At 41.1% G+C, this 17,586-nt stretch overlaps 1 protein-coding gene across 2 annotated transcripts in view; it reads right to left on the bottom strand.

Moving 5' to 3' along the window:
• Window positions 1–1,133: 1,133 nt before the first annotated feature.
• AMD1 (adenosylmethionine decarboxylase 1) overlaps window positions 1,134–17,586 on the bottom strand; it is a 29,303-nt gene continuing 12,850 nt past the window's right edge. Inside the window, exons 2-9 of one of the 2 annotated variants that reach the window (XM_075597625.1) lie at window positions 16,016–16,102; window positions 9,732–9,858; window positions 8,742–8,844; window positions 8,008–8,050; window positions 5,950–6,094; window positions 5,484–5,576; window positions 3,769–3,924; window positions 1,134–3,153 (exon numbers count right to left, since the gene is read on the bottom strand). In XM_075597625.1, coding sequence (XP_075453740.1) covers window positions 3,016–3,153; window positions 3,769–3,924; window positions 5,484–5,576; window positions 5,950–6,094; window positions 8,008–8,050; window positions 8,742–8,844; window positions 9,732–9,858; window positions 16,016–16,102 — 892 coding nt within the window. In that variant the 3' untranslated portion in view covers window positions 1,134–3,015. Of the gene's footprint in view, window positions 3,154–3,768; window positions 3,925–5,483; window positions 5,577–5,949; window positions 6,095–8,007; window positions 8,051–8,741; window positions 8,845–9,096; window positions 9,134–9,731; window positions 9,859–16,015; window positions 16,103–17,586 lie in introns of those variants that run through there. The other variant, XM_075597626.1, reaches the window with a different exon arrangement.

Here is a 17,586-nt window from a genome sequence, read left to right as displayed (position 1 = left end):
TTGTTCTAAACTAGGAGGACAGCAGCGCATTTCCACAGCAGGGGAGTGTGTCTCTTATGTAGCAGCACAAGGTCCACTCAAGGTGCAATGGTCCCCATGAAATTTGTTACAACCGTTTTCTCTAAACAATGGCACCAACGCTAGTTGAAGTTCAAGCAAATATTGTTTTTTGGAGGATTGCTTCTGAATCTGATTTTTTTTTTAAATATCAAAAACAAAACAAAAAGGCAGTTTTCCCCCCCAACCAGGTAACCTGAACAGAGCCACGAGCCAAAAGCACACAGGGTTCAGTTGTCCAGTTTACTATACCTTTATGTCAATTAAAGTAGCAATTCGCTGCACTCACTGTAAAAAATAAAATGATCCCCTTGAGTGTGATCATTGCAAACTCATTTTCTCCACTTTTTAAACCCTAATCCTGTAGTTAAATGATGGATATCCATTACTTATCTGATATATGCTTGGATATTATTTTTATAAAGCAAAATAACCAGTTGTCTTTAGGGCTTTCTGTGCACATTACATTTTTTAAGGTACAATTTGATGGGAACACAACATGAAATTGAAAAATTAACATTGTACATGACCTAGAAAAGAACTAAAAGATAAAAATTACACATTTTAAAAAGACAAATGTAAAGATTTACAATTTAGCGGGCGTTTTTCTTCGCCGTTCATTTTTTACAGAAATATTAAGCACAATTTAGTAATTTAATATAAGACATGAATAGGAACTCCTCTCATAGGATTTCACTCACTAGTTAACAGGGCCCGAGATGGAATTACCACCTTATTTGATGATCAGGCGCCTGGTTTATTCAAGCACTCTAGGAATCTTGAGATTATTTTGTACTACACCCAATGAATATGTTTGGATACTGCAGATGAGACTAGTTGTATTTGAAGTACAATACTGTACAACTGCTGTATCGTTCACAAGCAGACGTGTCTCCTAGGATGAAATAGTAATCAATTCAGGTTTACAGAACTCATTAAATAACACTGGGATTTAGTTTCTTCATTGTAAACATTACATAGTCTAGGTTTGAGGAAAAAATGTGACTCAACATGCATACACTAATCACAAACAGCATTAAACCATAACTTACAATATGCAAGAAGACCAGGCAATAGATCATGAATTAAGCAACATTTTATTGAAGCATTAGGCTTGTGGTACAGATATATTTTCAGTACATTTTAATTGATCAAAGTCTAACATTGTAGAGAGAAATTAAGACACCAAAACGTCCCCTCTCCCTGCTTAACTAGAGAACCTAGTAATGCAATGAATTAATCTACTATCTTTCCAAGCAGGTTTGCAGTTAATTTAAAAAAAAAAAAAAATGTAATATTTATTTATTTTTTTATAGATATTGATGCATTTTTTTTCAACTTTAATATCTTTGATATCCCTCAGTCGGATTTAGACTAGGTCAACAATAAAGGGGCTTGTGTTAATTTAGACAGCAAGGACAACCATTTGAAATATTGGTCCTTAAAATACAAGCACCAGAAATATAACCGGCGCTGCTTCGTTTACAGAAGCAAGCTAATGATAGCAGAAAACTTCTTTAAGAAGCTTCCAATAAACGTAGGTTTAAAAATAACATGAAATGTTCCAACCCATTTATTTCTAAATCAAGCTGATTTTTTTCAATAACACTACAAAAAGTGTTTGTGTGTAAATACAGAAGGAACATTGCAGCAAATTAATCCAGAACAAATCCAAGAAAGGAATATTGAAAGACACAGGGAATGGTAACTTTAAAATTGTTATTTCAGAGCTCCAAAACATGGAAATAACTAGAAAACATCTGCAAATAAGCCAAATTCCTGAAAGCCTGTAGCTAACATTATTACACAATAGTAATTCATGTTGCCTTACATATTTTAATTTGTTTTTCAAGTCCAGATTCCTAGTAACTCCCCATGTCGACATGATGCTACCTAATCATGGTAAAAGGAAATTACCACCACAACCTAATCACAAAGGAGAGCAGATGAGGTCACAGCACTGTCAAATACAGCATAGTAGTCACATGCACAATGTCACAGGGCTTTCCTTTTAGTGACGATGAAAAGGCATTGATTCTGCTTGGAATAACAAAATGTGGTGAGATCTGGACTGGTTTACAGCATATTGTTTACACACAATCAGAAATGGCAGCTAATGAGAAAGTTTTGCAGAGAATGATCCAGGCCAATTCTGGCACAAATAGCCTGGGTAGTTCTGTTTGTCCTGAATCTGTCAGATTACCTGGGCTTCAAGTCACCTGTATCTACCCATTCAATGACTGAGGTTTACATAGAGTCCTCCTCAGGCATCGGAGGGGCAAATCCATAGAGGAAACCAATTTAAAGTCCAAAACAATGTGCAAAAAAATACCAAAAAAAAAAAAAAGGTGATGGGCAGAATCAGTTGTCAGCCTTAGCAGTGAATCAGTCTTCTCCAATGATACAAAACGTAACTGCTAACCCCCTATCTAAAACCGTGTTCTACAACTGTGGAAACGTAAGGAGACACCACACATGTACCTAGAAAATATGGTCCGGAAAGTGAGTATACAGCACACATGTAATCCTAGCAGTCAATTAAAAAAGAAAAAAAAGCTATTGGTGTTGGCCCGAAAACTAGTGAGGACGAAAACCTTGTCTGTGGTAGATTTTTGCAGACACCTGTAGAGAACCTATGCTGCGAGTAGACCAATGTGCATTTTTACAAGTGTTGTAGAGTGTTGTACAGTATGTGTTTAATTTACCTACATGCACTTCAATTTCACAGCAAGAGTGGCATAGAATACCTACACACAGAATAGAGCATTCATGCAAGTTATCTAACTCCGTGATATAATAATGGATACAATTCAAACTCATACTATGATTATATTTAGGGCTTTCTGCAACTACTAGGTGATGGGTGTGGAAAGCGTGGCCCCCAGTATCAATAGCTAGAAAGCACCCACCACCGTTATCATTGGTTTTCTTTTTGCATTTTTTCCTAATTTTTCCTAATCAACTCTGCTGCGGCTGACTCTTGGCAAAACTGGTGAAAACAAAATTGTATTCGTTGAACTGAGCGAACTGGCGATCAAGACGCTTGAAGCCCTCAATCTTCTGAGAACAATTGAATGTTGTGCGACATTTCGAGCTCTGCAAGACAGACATTCAGGTTTAATGAGCTGAGATTGTGTACGTGTTGGACAAAGACAAGTTCTTTAACTCTTGCACCACAGTTTCTATTAACATTTGAGTTGTGAGCTGTAGTTGTAACCATAGGAAGGTCCTCCCGGAATTTTGTAATAATTAGCATCAGGCAAACCTTAAAGGCGAGATTGACTTGATCTGGAAAATAGCCAAACTCCTGTGATAAAATGTCCTGCAGTTTCAGTTGGTGAATAAGAATCAAAACAGAATTCATGGAGCGGGAGATAAATGATCTTACACATTAATAAAAATGGGATGTGAAGTCTCTGTTGGTATAATAAAGCAAGTACAAGCACAAGCTGTGTGTGCCTAAGTGGCAGCAATTTGGTTGATTTTCACTTTAACAAGAAAGGAATAGAGAAGTAATTAAGTCCAGAGAACTTTATCAGTTTCACTTATGCCTTACTCCTTAAGTGCAGTCCCTCACAGTAGCACTGAACTAGTCAGTTGTATGTTAGCACAATTAATTGTTACATTTTAAATGCCATCCGTATCTCAATATAAGTTACCATAGATCTCAGTATGATATAAATGAGAAAAAAAAAAAAAAAAAAACTGTACCTGATTAACAAAGAGGGTGGTTACAAATTTCCTTGGCTTGAAAACGTCCACAACTTTACTAATCAAATCATCGTAAGTTGTCTGAGATACATTAGTTTCAAAACTAACATATGAGAATTCTGGCTCTGGAGTGATGTGAATAGTCCAATAAGTTCCCTGGGAAGAGGAAGGTTTCAATTAGATATTTACACAGAGGTTGCAATAGATTGTTTTCCCTATGGAGTAAAAATGCTTCTCGGAGGCAGAGCTGAAGAGGGACCAGCCTCCTTAATTTAATGAATAAGTACAAAAAGTGTTGTTAAAACTCTTCTTTTGAAACCGTAAGATACACAACACTAAGATTATGCTTATCCAGTGATAAGCTCTCTCCTCTACATAGATGTCCTAGAGAGGCTCTCCCTGCTGCAGGCACGTTTGCGTGTGTTCAGCACCTCTCGTGCTGCGCATTGTCTAGCAAAATCCTCAGGCAAAGAAGCAAAAGGGAATCTTAATAGTACATTCAACCAGGTGATGCACAATATTCTTACCTCAACGCTTCGTGGTGCCCGATTTTAGCAAGTGGAGCAGTGATTGAGAGCTCTGCCTCCGTTGCAGGGTAAAGGACACTGGAAAGAAAGCATGCTCTGAACCCCATACAAGAGGAGAACTGTTAATCGCTGCTCTGCATGCCGATGTCATTGTGTGTTGCAACTCCAGCGTGTAGAGCAGTGATTGACATCTCTTCCTCCAATGCAGCGCTGTCCAAGCTGTCTTTTTTACAGTAAATGAGCGATAGCTTACTGTGTACAAATATGCATTGACTATATTGGTGCATGGCTGACATTTTAGTCGTATTAGACATCCGCACAGGTCTAAACATCTTAAATAGCACCTGAGCTCAATCAGAAATGTAAATGAACAGTAAAATCCTAATTCACTCATTTGTCCCGCCTTGACTACGGCAACCTTCTCTTTGTTGGCATCCCCCTTGACCGCCTGTCCCAACTCAAACCCATCCAAAATGCTGCTTGCTGCCAGACTCTTCTACCTCACTCACTGCTCCACTACGCAAACCCCTGCACTGGCTTCCCATATCCTCTAGAATCAAATTTAGAACCCTAGATCTGACATAGAAAGCTCTCAACAATGTTGTCCCCCTTTACATATCAGCGCTCATCCTTAAACGCCCACTACGTCCTGTCCATGACATTCGTCTCTCCTCCTGCCTTATTACCTCCTCTTCCACAAGACTTCTCCAGTGCTACACCCTCTCTTTGGAATTCCCTACCACTTACCATCATCCTCCTGCGGCACTCAGATATTTAAAAACTCACTAAAAAAACTCAACTTTTCAAGGAAGCCTGTCTCGCCATAACATACACCACCACCCCCTTCATTGGGACAGACTGTGCGGCTGGACAAAACTCTACACTAACACCCCATAACATCCACACACCCAAACCTTAATGGGATCAGCCTTGTGGCTGGATCATACTCCACTGAGGTATATTCCATCTCACAATGAGAAGACACTTCACCTTGTTACGACATTGCTCCTTATTCCCTCTAGGATTGTAAGCATTTCAAGAGCAGGGCCCTCATTAACTTCTATATTTGTTTGTCCTTAGGTGTCATTCCTTTTATATAATATACATAACTCTGTACCCCCATTGTACCGCCCTGCAGAATATGTTGGTGATTTACAAATAAACAATAGATCACTAAAAATCACTTACATCTGATTTCATCCCATTCATCGAATAACCACAAGGACTGAACATTGTGGCATCAATGACAGAACCTGGTATCAGGTCACGAATTCCACTCACCTAACAAAAAGGAGGGGAACAGAATTTAATTCTGGAATCCTTTGGGTTGGTAAACAGATTTATTAGAGCAGCAATTGGAGAAGCAAAGTAGAACTGCCTAGACATTCGACTCCCTTAGTCCTTGCGACGGCGACGTCACGCTGCGGTCGCTGAAAAAGCAAATTGAATTGACTTCCAGCGATCGCGACCAAGCCGACACTCCTACTACAAGCGCACGCGACAGATTCAATACATTTGTTTTGACACAGCGTCGCGTCGCCGGGACTATAAGCGCGGCCTTAAAGAAGAGATCGATTTTCCTAGGGACAAATAGCAAAGGCACCTGTGGTTCAAGAAAGCAACAGACAAAAGAACTATTACAGGGTAAACTTACACGAGTGACATCATTTGCAGTAACACCATCTTTCATGTAGAACTGGTCCATAACTTCTGGGTCAAGCTCACTCATCAGAATTTCCAGTGTCTGATCTGGCTGATTGATTACAAAACCCTCTGGAACATCCAGGGTATACAAGTACCTATAAATGACAAGACCAACGTAGTGTCAGAGCAGTCGACAGCTGCTGCTTAACTTTCTTGACGTAACATGGATCGTTATAGGGCTTTAGTGCTCTGACCATGTCACACACTAATCTTTCACGCAAATGTTGTAGCCAGGTAGCTGAATGGATAACCAGAGTGTTGCACTGCAAGTTTTGGGTCAACCAGCTACTTTACATTAAAACCCACTTTTATGACAAAACTTACAGATTAGAAGCACTGGTATTTTTGTACTTCTCCTGATTGTTACAATTCAGAACCTCTAGCTCCAGGGTGGGCAACCCTGTTGCCATTCGCCACTTGTGGCGAATTGGCAGGGAAACTGTGGCGAATAGAGCCGCTGGGACTCTCTGTACGGCCCCTTCAACCCCCCCCCCTCCCTTGGTAGGGAAGGAGCGCGCTCCAGCGGTGTGACGCACTCTCCCCCTCCCTCCGTACTGCACCGGCAGCCACAGGGAAGGAGAAGCAGCAGCAGTAGCACGGAGAGCCCCTCCTTCTTACTGCACGGGCAGACTCAGACACAGGAGAAGCAGCACGGAGAGGAAGCTCTCCTCCTCTTCACCCCCCCCCCCCCGTCTCCCCCTTACTGCACTGGCAGACAGACTCAGGAGAAGCAGCACTGAGGAAGCTCTCTCTCTCTCCTCCTCTTCTCCCTCCCCCCCTCTTCTTACTGCACCAACAGCCACAGGAGAAGCAGCACGGTGAGGAAGCTCTCTCTCCTCCTCTCTTCCCCCCCCTTCCTGCTTCTTACTGCACCAACAGCCACAGACACAGGGGAAGCAGCACTGAGAGGAAGCTCTCTCTCCTCCTCTCTCCCCCCCTGCTTCTTCCTGCACTGGCAGCCACAGGGACAGGAGAAGCAGCACTGAGAAGCATGCTCCCAGACCAACCCCTCAGGCTGCCCAGATCTCCCCCCCCCCAGGCTGCCTTGATCCTCACCTCTTGCGCTGCCCTGACCCTCCCTTCTCGCGCTGCCCTGACCCTCCTTTCTTGTGCTGCTCTGACCCTCACCTCTCGAGCTGCCCTGACCCTCCCTTCTCGTGCTGCCCTGACCCCCCCTTCTCGTGCTGCTCTGACCCTCCCCTCTCGCGCTGCCCTGACCCTCCCCTCTCGCGCTGCCCTGACCCCCCCTTCTCGTGCTGCTCTGACCCTCCCCTCTCGCGCTGCCCTGACCCTCCCTTCTCGTGCTGCTCTGACCCTCCCTTCTCACGCTGCCCTGACCACCCCCCCCCCCCCACAGCTGCACCAAGCCTGCCCACAGCGGCACCCACCCTGCATCCCACTGCTGCTGCAGTTACCCCCTCCCGTCGCCACAGTTCCCCTGCCCTACGCCCCGCGTTACGCACCCTCCTATGCGCCCTACGCATAGGACGAGGGGGGGGGGAGGGTGCTTGATGATGAGGGGGACTGCTGAAAGGGACTGAGGGAGATCAAGGGTGCTGGGGGGGAGATGATGATGATGGGGGGTTAAATGAGATGGTGATGAATGGAGGGTTACATGAGATGATGATGGGGTGATGATGATGAGGGTAGTGGTGGTGGCATGAGGAGGATGAAGAGGGGGGTGAGAGGATGAGCGGGGTTGCGGTCAGAAAATTTATAAACTTGTTCAAACAGTGTGTGGTTTTTAAAATTTTCGCATGGTTAACATAATACCTGCATTTTTACATAGTGTGGCTATTTTCACTCCTAATTCGCCACACCTGTGGCTACATTGAAAAATAGGTTGCCCACCCCTGCTCTAGCCAATTTGAGTAGTTCAGGAATTCATGCCAATGTATGTACAAATTTAGATGACCTGTATACATTTTGTAAAAATTAGATTCAATGCATACATTTTGCATTAAAACGTGACCAACAGACTCAGTACTGGGAATGTTATAATACTCACCAGCAATCAGAATTTATACGCCCCATGCAATAAGCTGCTCCATCTGTAAAGAGAAGTGTTACTAGATTTGAGGCAGTATTTTGCCTACAGAATTCTACATATTAATAACCACATGGAATTGTTACTAAATACCAATAACAATTTAAAATAATGCCTGCTCTGCATTTGGTGGTGTTCTCTTCATTCTCACATGGTCCTTCTGGCTGTTTCTTCAATCATCTGGTTTAATAGAGGTTTCTTTTGTTTACAGAAGAAAAAAAGCATAGTCACATACTTGCAGTTAGAGAAAAGAAGAAAAAGAAGAAAAAAAAAAAAGCAATCTTTCAGGACCCGAGGAAGAGGCTGTGATTAAACTTTTTTTCCCCCTCTTTAATCAAAAAAACCCACTATATTAAACCGGATGATTCAAGAAACAGCCAGGACCATGCAAGTGTCTATATTTACCTAGTTTGAGTGCCGGTCCATTTTGGACATTTTTAGTTAGCATTTGTACCACAGCGGTGAGGATACAGGACCTGGAACGTGTTGACTGAAAATTCCTGGAGGGAGTGCAAGTTCTGTGTTTTTTTGTGTGTTCTCTTCATTCTACAGAGATATAACACACTTACTTAAAGCAGCACTCCCCAGGGTTCAGCCATTGTTTGGCAAGTGTTTGAGCACCCTAAAGCAAAACCCAACCATGGCACTACAACCCCGTTACTTGCTTAGAGGGAACAAGAACACGATGGGCTTACTTGGGAAAATTTCATTTAGGAATTCTACTTCTTCCTGGAAATTTCTGTGCGGGTATTCCTGATGGTCTGGTTTCATAAAATTCTTCCGCGAATAAAAAAAGTTCTGTAAAATAAGAATGGAAACATTTCAGGGGCACGGAGTAACTTTAGTCTTTTGTTACAAAGTTATTGCCACAGCTCAATGAATAAGATGCCGGAAATGAACTTCAGCGAGCACAGTGCCAGAAACATTTACTACTGGACAACTGAAAGGCATTGTAGGCTATGACCATGCATGCACCTTTACTAAAAGTCTTCCCCCTCCCCCGCCAGCTTTTTGCTTAACCTCTGCAGTTTCAGCAATTACAACACCCACCCTTTGCTTTCTTGATTTCTGTGCAGGTCTGTCAAATCTAGAAAAAAAAATGCACTGGGAAATACTTCAGATTTCAGAAACCGAGTGGACTACAGAAAATCTCAAAGCTTACAACTTTGCATTTCTCTCAAATAAAAATAGTGAACAGTAATTGTATTTGGCTTCATAAGGGACAGCACCTTTAAACTTTCTCACCGCCACAGGGACTGGGTAATGCATTGCACTTGTTCACTAACCAAATGAAAGGATTATTTCACTATAAAAGGCGTTGCCTACAAGCATTACATACTAAAGACTTTATTTTGACATTAATCATTCTATATATTTTCAATGCTAAAGGTCTCTTTGTAAAAAGGACTGCTTTGGGCTGCACCAGCTCTGAGTTTTTCTGGTTAGATCTGGTTATTGGACAGCCAGGATTGACAGTCCTATTGTGAGGGCTAGAAAACCAAAGTCTGCGGTGAACATTCCATGATCACCAAGCAGATAAAAGATAAAAGTAGTTCTAACTGGGAGAAATAAACAGGTCTGACCAGAAAGACACGCAAAGCCACCAAAAGCATGGAAATAATACAGTGCGCAGGACTATGTAAACATTTCACAATTAAATTTTTTTTTTAAATGATCAGACTTACTTGAATGTCATCAAACCCACAGTACTCCCTAGCGAGCTCTAACAAGGGAACCAGTGCTTGCAGTAAGAGGGTGGTACCACATGTCTTCAAAATGAAACGTCTCTTGGAGACAAACATGCTACTCTCACTGTATGAAGGGGGGAAAGAGAAACATTTTAGTACCCATGAAATGTTCAACACTTAAGTTTGCACATAACTGATCACAACATTGTGTGATCATAGACACAAGTATATCCGATCAGAAACACAGAACAATAAAGCTGAACTACTATTTTATATTCATTATCAGGAATAAGAATGTTTTAGTCATATTGCCACATAATGTATTTTGATTACCAGTCGCCTGGAGTTAAGAAGTCGTAGTGCCATTTATATTAAACATTGCAGGTGCCATGCTAAGAGTTAACAACTCCAGGTAGGGGAGTACTTGCTTAAAGCAACAATCCCCCATACACCCCAACTTTTTCCCCCTCACAGGATTGGATCCTTTGGAGCTGAAGTTAGCGAGGTTTAGCCGCGGAGTATCCCGATTCCAGAAATATTAACGTGAAAGGTTACTGTATTTCCTGATTTTTAAGGCAAATTTAAATAGCTGTCCAATAGGAAGCCATAGCTGTTGATGTGACTTCCTATTGGCCTGAGATTTGGCAGTCATTTTGTTTCCCCTGGTCAGAGATTGAAAACAGGGAACTTCCCCAGTTAGTAGTTTAATACTAGGGATACCCAGAGCTCAAAATATCGCCATTCAGCTTCACGGGCCTGCAAAAAGGCAAATAAAAATGAAGTGCAACAGTACTATGAACAAAAATGGCATTAAGTTCTTGTTTTACAGATAGTTACATACAGTAGTTACATAGTAGATGAGGTTGAAAAAAGACATAGGTCCATCAAGTTCAACCTATGCTAAATTTAGACAACAGATACTTTATTCTATATCTATACTTACTTATTGATCCAGGGGAAGGCAAACAAAAAACCCCATTAAGGGGAAAAATTAATTCCTTCCTGACTAAGAATTGGCAAACGGATTTATCCCTGGATCAACATCTTTCCCATGTATACTTATTTGGTATATCCCTGTATACCTTTCCCATCTAAAAAGATGTCCAACCTTTTTTTGAACAAATCTATTGTATCTGCCATCACAGTCTCCATGGGTAATGAATTCCACATTTGAACTGCCCTTACTGTAAAGAATCCTTTCCTTTGTTGCTGGTGAAATTTCCTTTCCTCCAACCTTAAGGGTTGGCCCCAAGTCCTTTGTACTGCCCGTGGGATGAATAGTTCTTTTGAAAGCTCCTTGTATTGTCCCTGAATATATTTGTATATAGTTATCATATCCCCTCTTAGACGCCTCTTTTCTAATGTAAATAAATCTAATTTAGCTAGCCTCTCATAAGTTAGAATGTCCATCCCCTTTATTATTTTGGTGGCTCTTCTCTGCACTCTCTCTAGTTCCATAATGTCTTTTCTTAGGATTGGTGCCCAAAATTGTACTCCATATTCAAGGTGTGGTCTTACTAATGCTTTGTAAAGGGGCATAATTATGTTTACTTCCCTTCCATCCATTGCCCGTTTAATGTAAGATAAGATCTTGTTTGCCTTTGCAGCTACCGCATGACTTTGGGCACTATTGCTAAGCCTGCTGTCTACAAGCACTCCTAAATTCTTCTCCATCAAGGATTCCCCCAATACATCTCCATTTAATTTGTAAGTCGCCTTTTTATTCTTGTATCCCAAATGCATAACCTTACATTTATCTGTATTAAACCTCATCTGCCATTTACCTGTCCATTATCTTCCTAAGAGCAGACCGTATTGTGGAATGGTTACCAGCTAGAACACCGTCAGGTTTCCATGGCAGATCTAGGACAATATACTCCAAGTAAAAACCAAAGCAGTGAGTACACTGCCTAAATGTGTATTTCTTTGGTTCAGCCATTAATAAAAAATATTGATAATATAAATCCCTCTAGAATCTTTATTTAATGTTGGGGAAAAAAAACAAACAAAAAAAAAACTGAGCACATTGTGCTTTGCAAGTAACATAATATTTATAGTCCATAATATTCTAACCTTTAATGCTTTCAATATCTAATAAGAAAAATATAAATTAATGCATCACAAACTACTAACATTTCCTAAAGCTCTAAAATTCCATGACCTATAAATGTACTTAATTTTTTTTACAGTGGATCACAGAGAATGCAAAGAACTTACAGTACACAAACTATTTCTTAGTTACCGTTACACCGTCATAACAGATAAAACAAAACTTTTTACACAGCAGCGAAACATAGGCCAGGATTCATCAATGTTCGATACGTGGTATAGCATTCCTGTATTAATGACCATTGACTCGAATGGCAATTAACGAAGGATCATAGTGCAATACCCAGCATCAGACCGTGAATCTTCCCCAAAGTTTTAAAACTCTACACAACCGCAAATATCATATAGAAATGCATGCCAAATGAAACCCACCACCTGCTTCATAAGACGTACAGCACTTCAGCCTGACGAAAATCAGCTGGGAAAGTGCTACGATCATTTGTCACCACCTTTCAGTCCAATTTCTTTAACCCAGAGGGGTTTCTCGGTATACACCTGTCCAACTCTTGCTTTCTCCTCAAAGATGTCGTCTGTCAACCCTTAATTCATCTAAAGCCCTCTCCTGCCTAAAACCTCTGGAATGCTTTCCTCTCAATACCCGACTAGCAACTTCTCTCCACCATATCTGTCCCATCTTAAAACCCACCTCTTTAATGAATCATTCGGGCAGCACCGATGGCCGAGACTACATCTATTATGCATTTAACATGACCCCTTGCAGACATACATACTTTTATGTTGAAGAGCTTATTTGAATTACGTCACGTGTATTACTGTTGTAAACGCTATGCACATTGATGGCGCTATATAAAGATATATACTTCTCATTTAGAATCTGCACTGTGCCAATTAGCAGCAGTATGGAAATCTCCAGAGTCCAAAATTAAGGACAGACGAGAGAGAGAGAAGAGAGACACACACATTATATATATATATATATATATATATATATATATATATATATATATATATAACACACACACACACACACACACACACACACAGTGACGAGGAAAAAATAAAATAAAAAAAAAAGTTTGTGAACCCTTTAGGATTTTCACATTTCAAATCTAAAATTGTATTAGATCTTAATCCAAGTCCTAATAATAGATAAGCATACCCTGATCAAACCAATTACACAACATGATACCTTTTCAACATTTATTTATTCCCAAATGATTCAACATTCAATATCCATGTGTGAAAAAGTATGCGAATCTTTAGATTCAGTACCTAGTGGCACCCCCTTAAGCAGCAATGACCAACTAAGTGTTTCCTGTAACTGCTGGTCAGTCTCTCGCACACCGGTTTAGGATTTTTGGCCCATTCCTCCTTACAAAACCGCTTCAACTCCATGACATTTGAGGACTTCCTTGGATGGACACATGCCACAATAGTTCGATAGAGTTTAGGTCCTGACTGACTAGGCCATTCTAAAATGTGGAATTTCTTCTTCTGCAGCCATTCTTCTGTAGATCTGCTTTTATATTTAGGATTATTGTCTTGCTGCATTACACACTTTTGTTTCAGTTTCAGCACATGGACGGGTGACCTGGCATTCTCGTCTAGAATCTTCTGATACAATACAGACTTCATGGTTGTGTCAATGATGACAACCCATTCAGGTCCTGAGGCAGCCCCAAACCATCACACTCCCACCACTATGCTTGACGGTTGGGATGAGGTTCTTCTGTTCGAACGCAGTGTTTGTTTTTTGTCAAACAGAACGTTTCTCATTGAGGCCAAAAAGTTCTATCTTTGACTTGTCTGTCCAGAGAACATTGTTCTAGAAGTCTTGTGGATCATCTACGCGCTCTTGGGCAAACTTCCGACAGGAAGCATTGCTCTTTTTTAGAGAGCAGTGGTTTCGTCCTGGCTATCCTTCCATGAACACCATTCTTGTTCTGTCTTTTTCTGATAGTTGTGTCATGAACACTCACATTAGCCAAGGCAAGTGTGGCCTGCAGGTCCATGGATGTTACTCTGGGGCTCTTTGTCGATTTCCTGGATGATTTACCGGTTTGTTCTTGGAGACATTTTGATAGGACGGCCGCTCCTGGGTAGAGTGAGTGACTGTGGTCTTCAACTTTCTCCATTTGTAGACTGAGTGTGGAATGGTGGAGCTTCAAATCCTTAGAAATGGTTTTGTAACCCGTTCCAGACTGATGAGCATCAATAAGTGCTTTCCTGAGGTTCCCAGATTTCTTTTCATCGTGGCATGACGTGTTTGAACACCCCTGTATGGTGAAGACCAAACTCACAAACTTTCTGATCTTTATATAGGGTGGGGCCTCACAAACTCACCAATGAAGATCTACGTAATTATGTAAACACCGGATTCTAATTATTCTCTTTAATTAAAATGATAAAAAAACAGGGTTTAACTTATTTTTGCACATACCCCGACTCTTAATTGTTGTCTAATTCATACATCACTGTTTCAGAAGACATGGAATTTGGTTAATATAAACCCTACTGGATATTTAAGAAAAGACAGGGTTTGAAGGTTATCATGGAAAAAGTATAGATTTTGCGTAATTATTGGGGTTCACAATCTTTTTCTCGCCACTTTATATGGTTACATTTAACTTCAATCCTTCTCCATTTACATTTACGGCTAAAATGTGTCGCTTCCTCCTAATATTGCCAAGATTTATCTTTTTCCTTTGTCAATCTTCTTCTAAATCTCTAATTCCTGCCCATATCCTCTCCCGTCTGTATTATTGTAATATAGTACTACTAACAGGTCTCCCTGCCTCCCAACTTTCTCTTATGCAATCTATAAAAATTCTGGAGCTACAATAATTTCACTTTCTCCCCAAACAGTTCCTAATCATCCCCTTAAATGTGTCTCCTGGTCAACCATAACATTTTGGAACAGCAACAAATTTTAACCTTACCTTCAATGCTCTATACTCCTCTGCCCCATCCTACATATCAGCCTTATCTCGTTATGCCGCTGCTCGTCTCTTGCGTTCTACCCATAACCATCCCCTTTCCACCCCATTTACCTCCACGGCTCGCATTAAGCCATTCTCCCTCACTACTCCCCTTACCTATAGAACTCCCTCACACTATACGCCAAGCACCTTCTCTCCCCCACATTAAAGACAAACCTTACCTTAGATGAAACATTTCAATAGCCTAGACCAGGGGTCTGCAAACCTGTCCTCAAGAGTCGCACACAGGCCAGCTTTAATGGATATCCCTGTTTCAGCACAGGTGGTTCAATCAGTGGCCCAGTCAAGCACTGAGGCACTGATTGAGCCACCTGTGCTGAAACAGGGATATCCATGAAAGCTGGCCTGTGTGTGGCTCTTGAGGACAGGTTTGCAGACCCCTGGCCTAGACTCATGGCTACTGTTGCACACTCACAGTCGCACACTCACAGTCGCTCCTACCAAATCATAGTGGCCAAGCACTGCTGTCTACTGCACTAATTCCCTCATATGCTGTATCCAAGTCTCCCAACATAGCACATGGATTGTAAGCTCTTTGGTACAGGGATTTCCTTTCCTATTGTCCGATTGTTTGTTGCACTTATTGTATTAGAATTTCCTGTACTGTATCGTCTCTTTTGTAATGCACCGAGTACACTGTGGGCGCTATATAAAGATATACATACATCGTTAAGAATGGTTATATTGCTAACTGTCAACGTTATTGATGCCTTCATTACTTAAGATACAACTTGAATTGGAAGCACAGAACATGTGCAGCTCTCATTGTGGGTTGCTGAGAAAACTAGTGCCCAATGGATGGAGAGAAAAAAAATGCTACAACAAATCCAAAGTTGCAGTGATCACGTGGGTAACTTAGGAAACAGTTCTTAAGAAAAAAAATACATTATCCTTTTTGTGTAGAGACATGTAATTGAATATATCTCAGCTACATTTATCCATTCTAGTTAATGATGGGGAAGGCGCAAAGCATTTTGTGCCCAGCAAAGTTTTTAAGAATAAAGTTTTGGATGCAATGTGTGCACAGTTAATTTTTTATTTAGAAGGTTGAGAGAATATGATGGGAATCAGATCCAGCAGCACGAGGATAATTGCTTAAGATGTTCTCTTGCTTTTCCCAACTCATCGCGCTGAAATTGGAGATTAAGGCACAGCAAACTTTTTTTTAGTAATATATCTGAATAGTGTAAGATTTCCTTACACGCAACTTACCTGAGTACATAAGCTTCCTGCTTGTCCGTTTTTGTCACACTTATGATCAAACAATGCACATTCTCCAAAAGTTTGTCCCACTCAAACCTGTTAAAAAACAAACAAAAAAAAAAAACATTTTTTTAATGGATGTCTTCACACTAGAAAACTACATATACTGTATTACCAACACCACTTTTATATTATTTATGATCGGTTCACTTTGTGGCAGAGAAGCGGGAATGGGAAGGAGGAGAGTTGCGTGAATATAAGTCAAGCTGAGCAGACGAGTGTGTATATCACATGCCTGGTAGAACAATTCTCCAGGAGCTTTGCATGGCTCTATCTGCAAAGAAACTTATTTTGGTCACCATGAAGAAATGGGTATCACATTTCGGAGCTCAAGTTATATAGATTCCTTCTTCACTTGAGCTACTTCTCTGGTGACACTTGCATATAATCTGCAATAATATTATAACTAGATTTTAAACATTTAGTAATCTATTGAAATTGTACCAGCACAAAATATTATCCCAGAATACGCCATTGTATAAAATAATTTTTATTAATTACCCCAAATAGGAGGTATAAAGTGAAACCAGAAGTTTAAAAGGATGCCTATAAATGAGTTGGGCATTTATACTAGTCAGATAGGATTAGCACTAATCGCCTTCTAAGGCTGCGGCCACGCTGCTGTGACCGCACGGTGCTTGGCGAGGTTACTTCTAGCATTTTCAATTTACACACCCCCGCGGTGTGCGCGTGCGCACGCGCTCACCCACGCTTGGCGCTTACATAAACAAAAAAAATGACTTTGGACCGCACTCAGCTTGCCTGCAACGCCCCCTGCGCGCTTGTGAAATAGCGCGGACACCCGTCACTCATGCTTGGAGAGCTGGTGACATCACCGCTCTCCAAGTATGAGCTGTGTCAGCGCCATCAGGGCCGCAGCCTAGGGGCCTTTCTATACTGTTTGCGGCCGTGCCGCATGCTTTTCGTGTGTATGCTGAGCTGTGAGAAGGTACTGTGTGTATATGTGTGTGTATGTATGTGCATATATATATATGCGTATATATGTGTGCGAGTGTATATATATACACACACACACACACACACACACACACACACACACACACGCCGGCGCGAAAGGATTTTGCCCGTCTTCCCCGCTGTCTGTCGGCTCCCCGCCGTGCGAGCGGTGCCATTATAGAAAGGCTGACTAACGTCAGCCAACTAAAATTCTGCGCGCACGCACTGCGTAGCACACGCCCGCACTATAGAACGGGCCTAACACAAACTATTGCTAAACTTTACATTACATGTAAACTTGATCAGACAGATTCCAATGCACAAATGATTCTGCTCAAAGTTGCTTAATGTATTATATCTTATGTACTTCACAGCAGGATAGAAGAAAAACATATTTCAGAGGATCATCACAGTTTTAGGGAGCAGAATGTGTACGCATTGTGATTTTTTTTTGGTCAGTTTTAAAATGAATATAGCTACTTTAAATTATTTTTTTTATTTTTTTAACACAATTCTCCCATCAAAGGACAAATCAAACTATATACCCAGTATCTAGGTAATAA

The sequence above is a fragment of the Ascaphus truei genome, chromosome 4 (assembly GCF_040206685.1).
Source record: "Ascaphus truei isolate aAscTru1 chromosome 4, aAscTru1.hap1, whole genome shotgun sequence".
NCBI classification, from domain to species: domain Eukaryota; kingdom Metazoa; phylum Chordata; class Amphibia; order Anura; family Ascaphidae; genus Ascaphus; species Ascaphus truei.
This window is presented reverse-complemented; position numbering and strand designations above follow the sequence as displayed.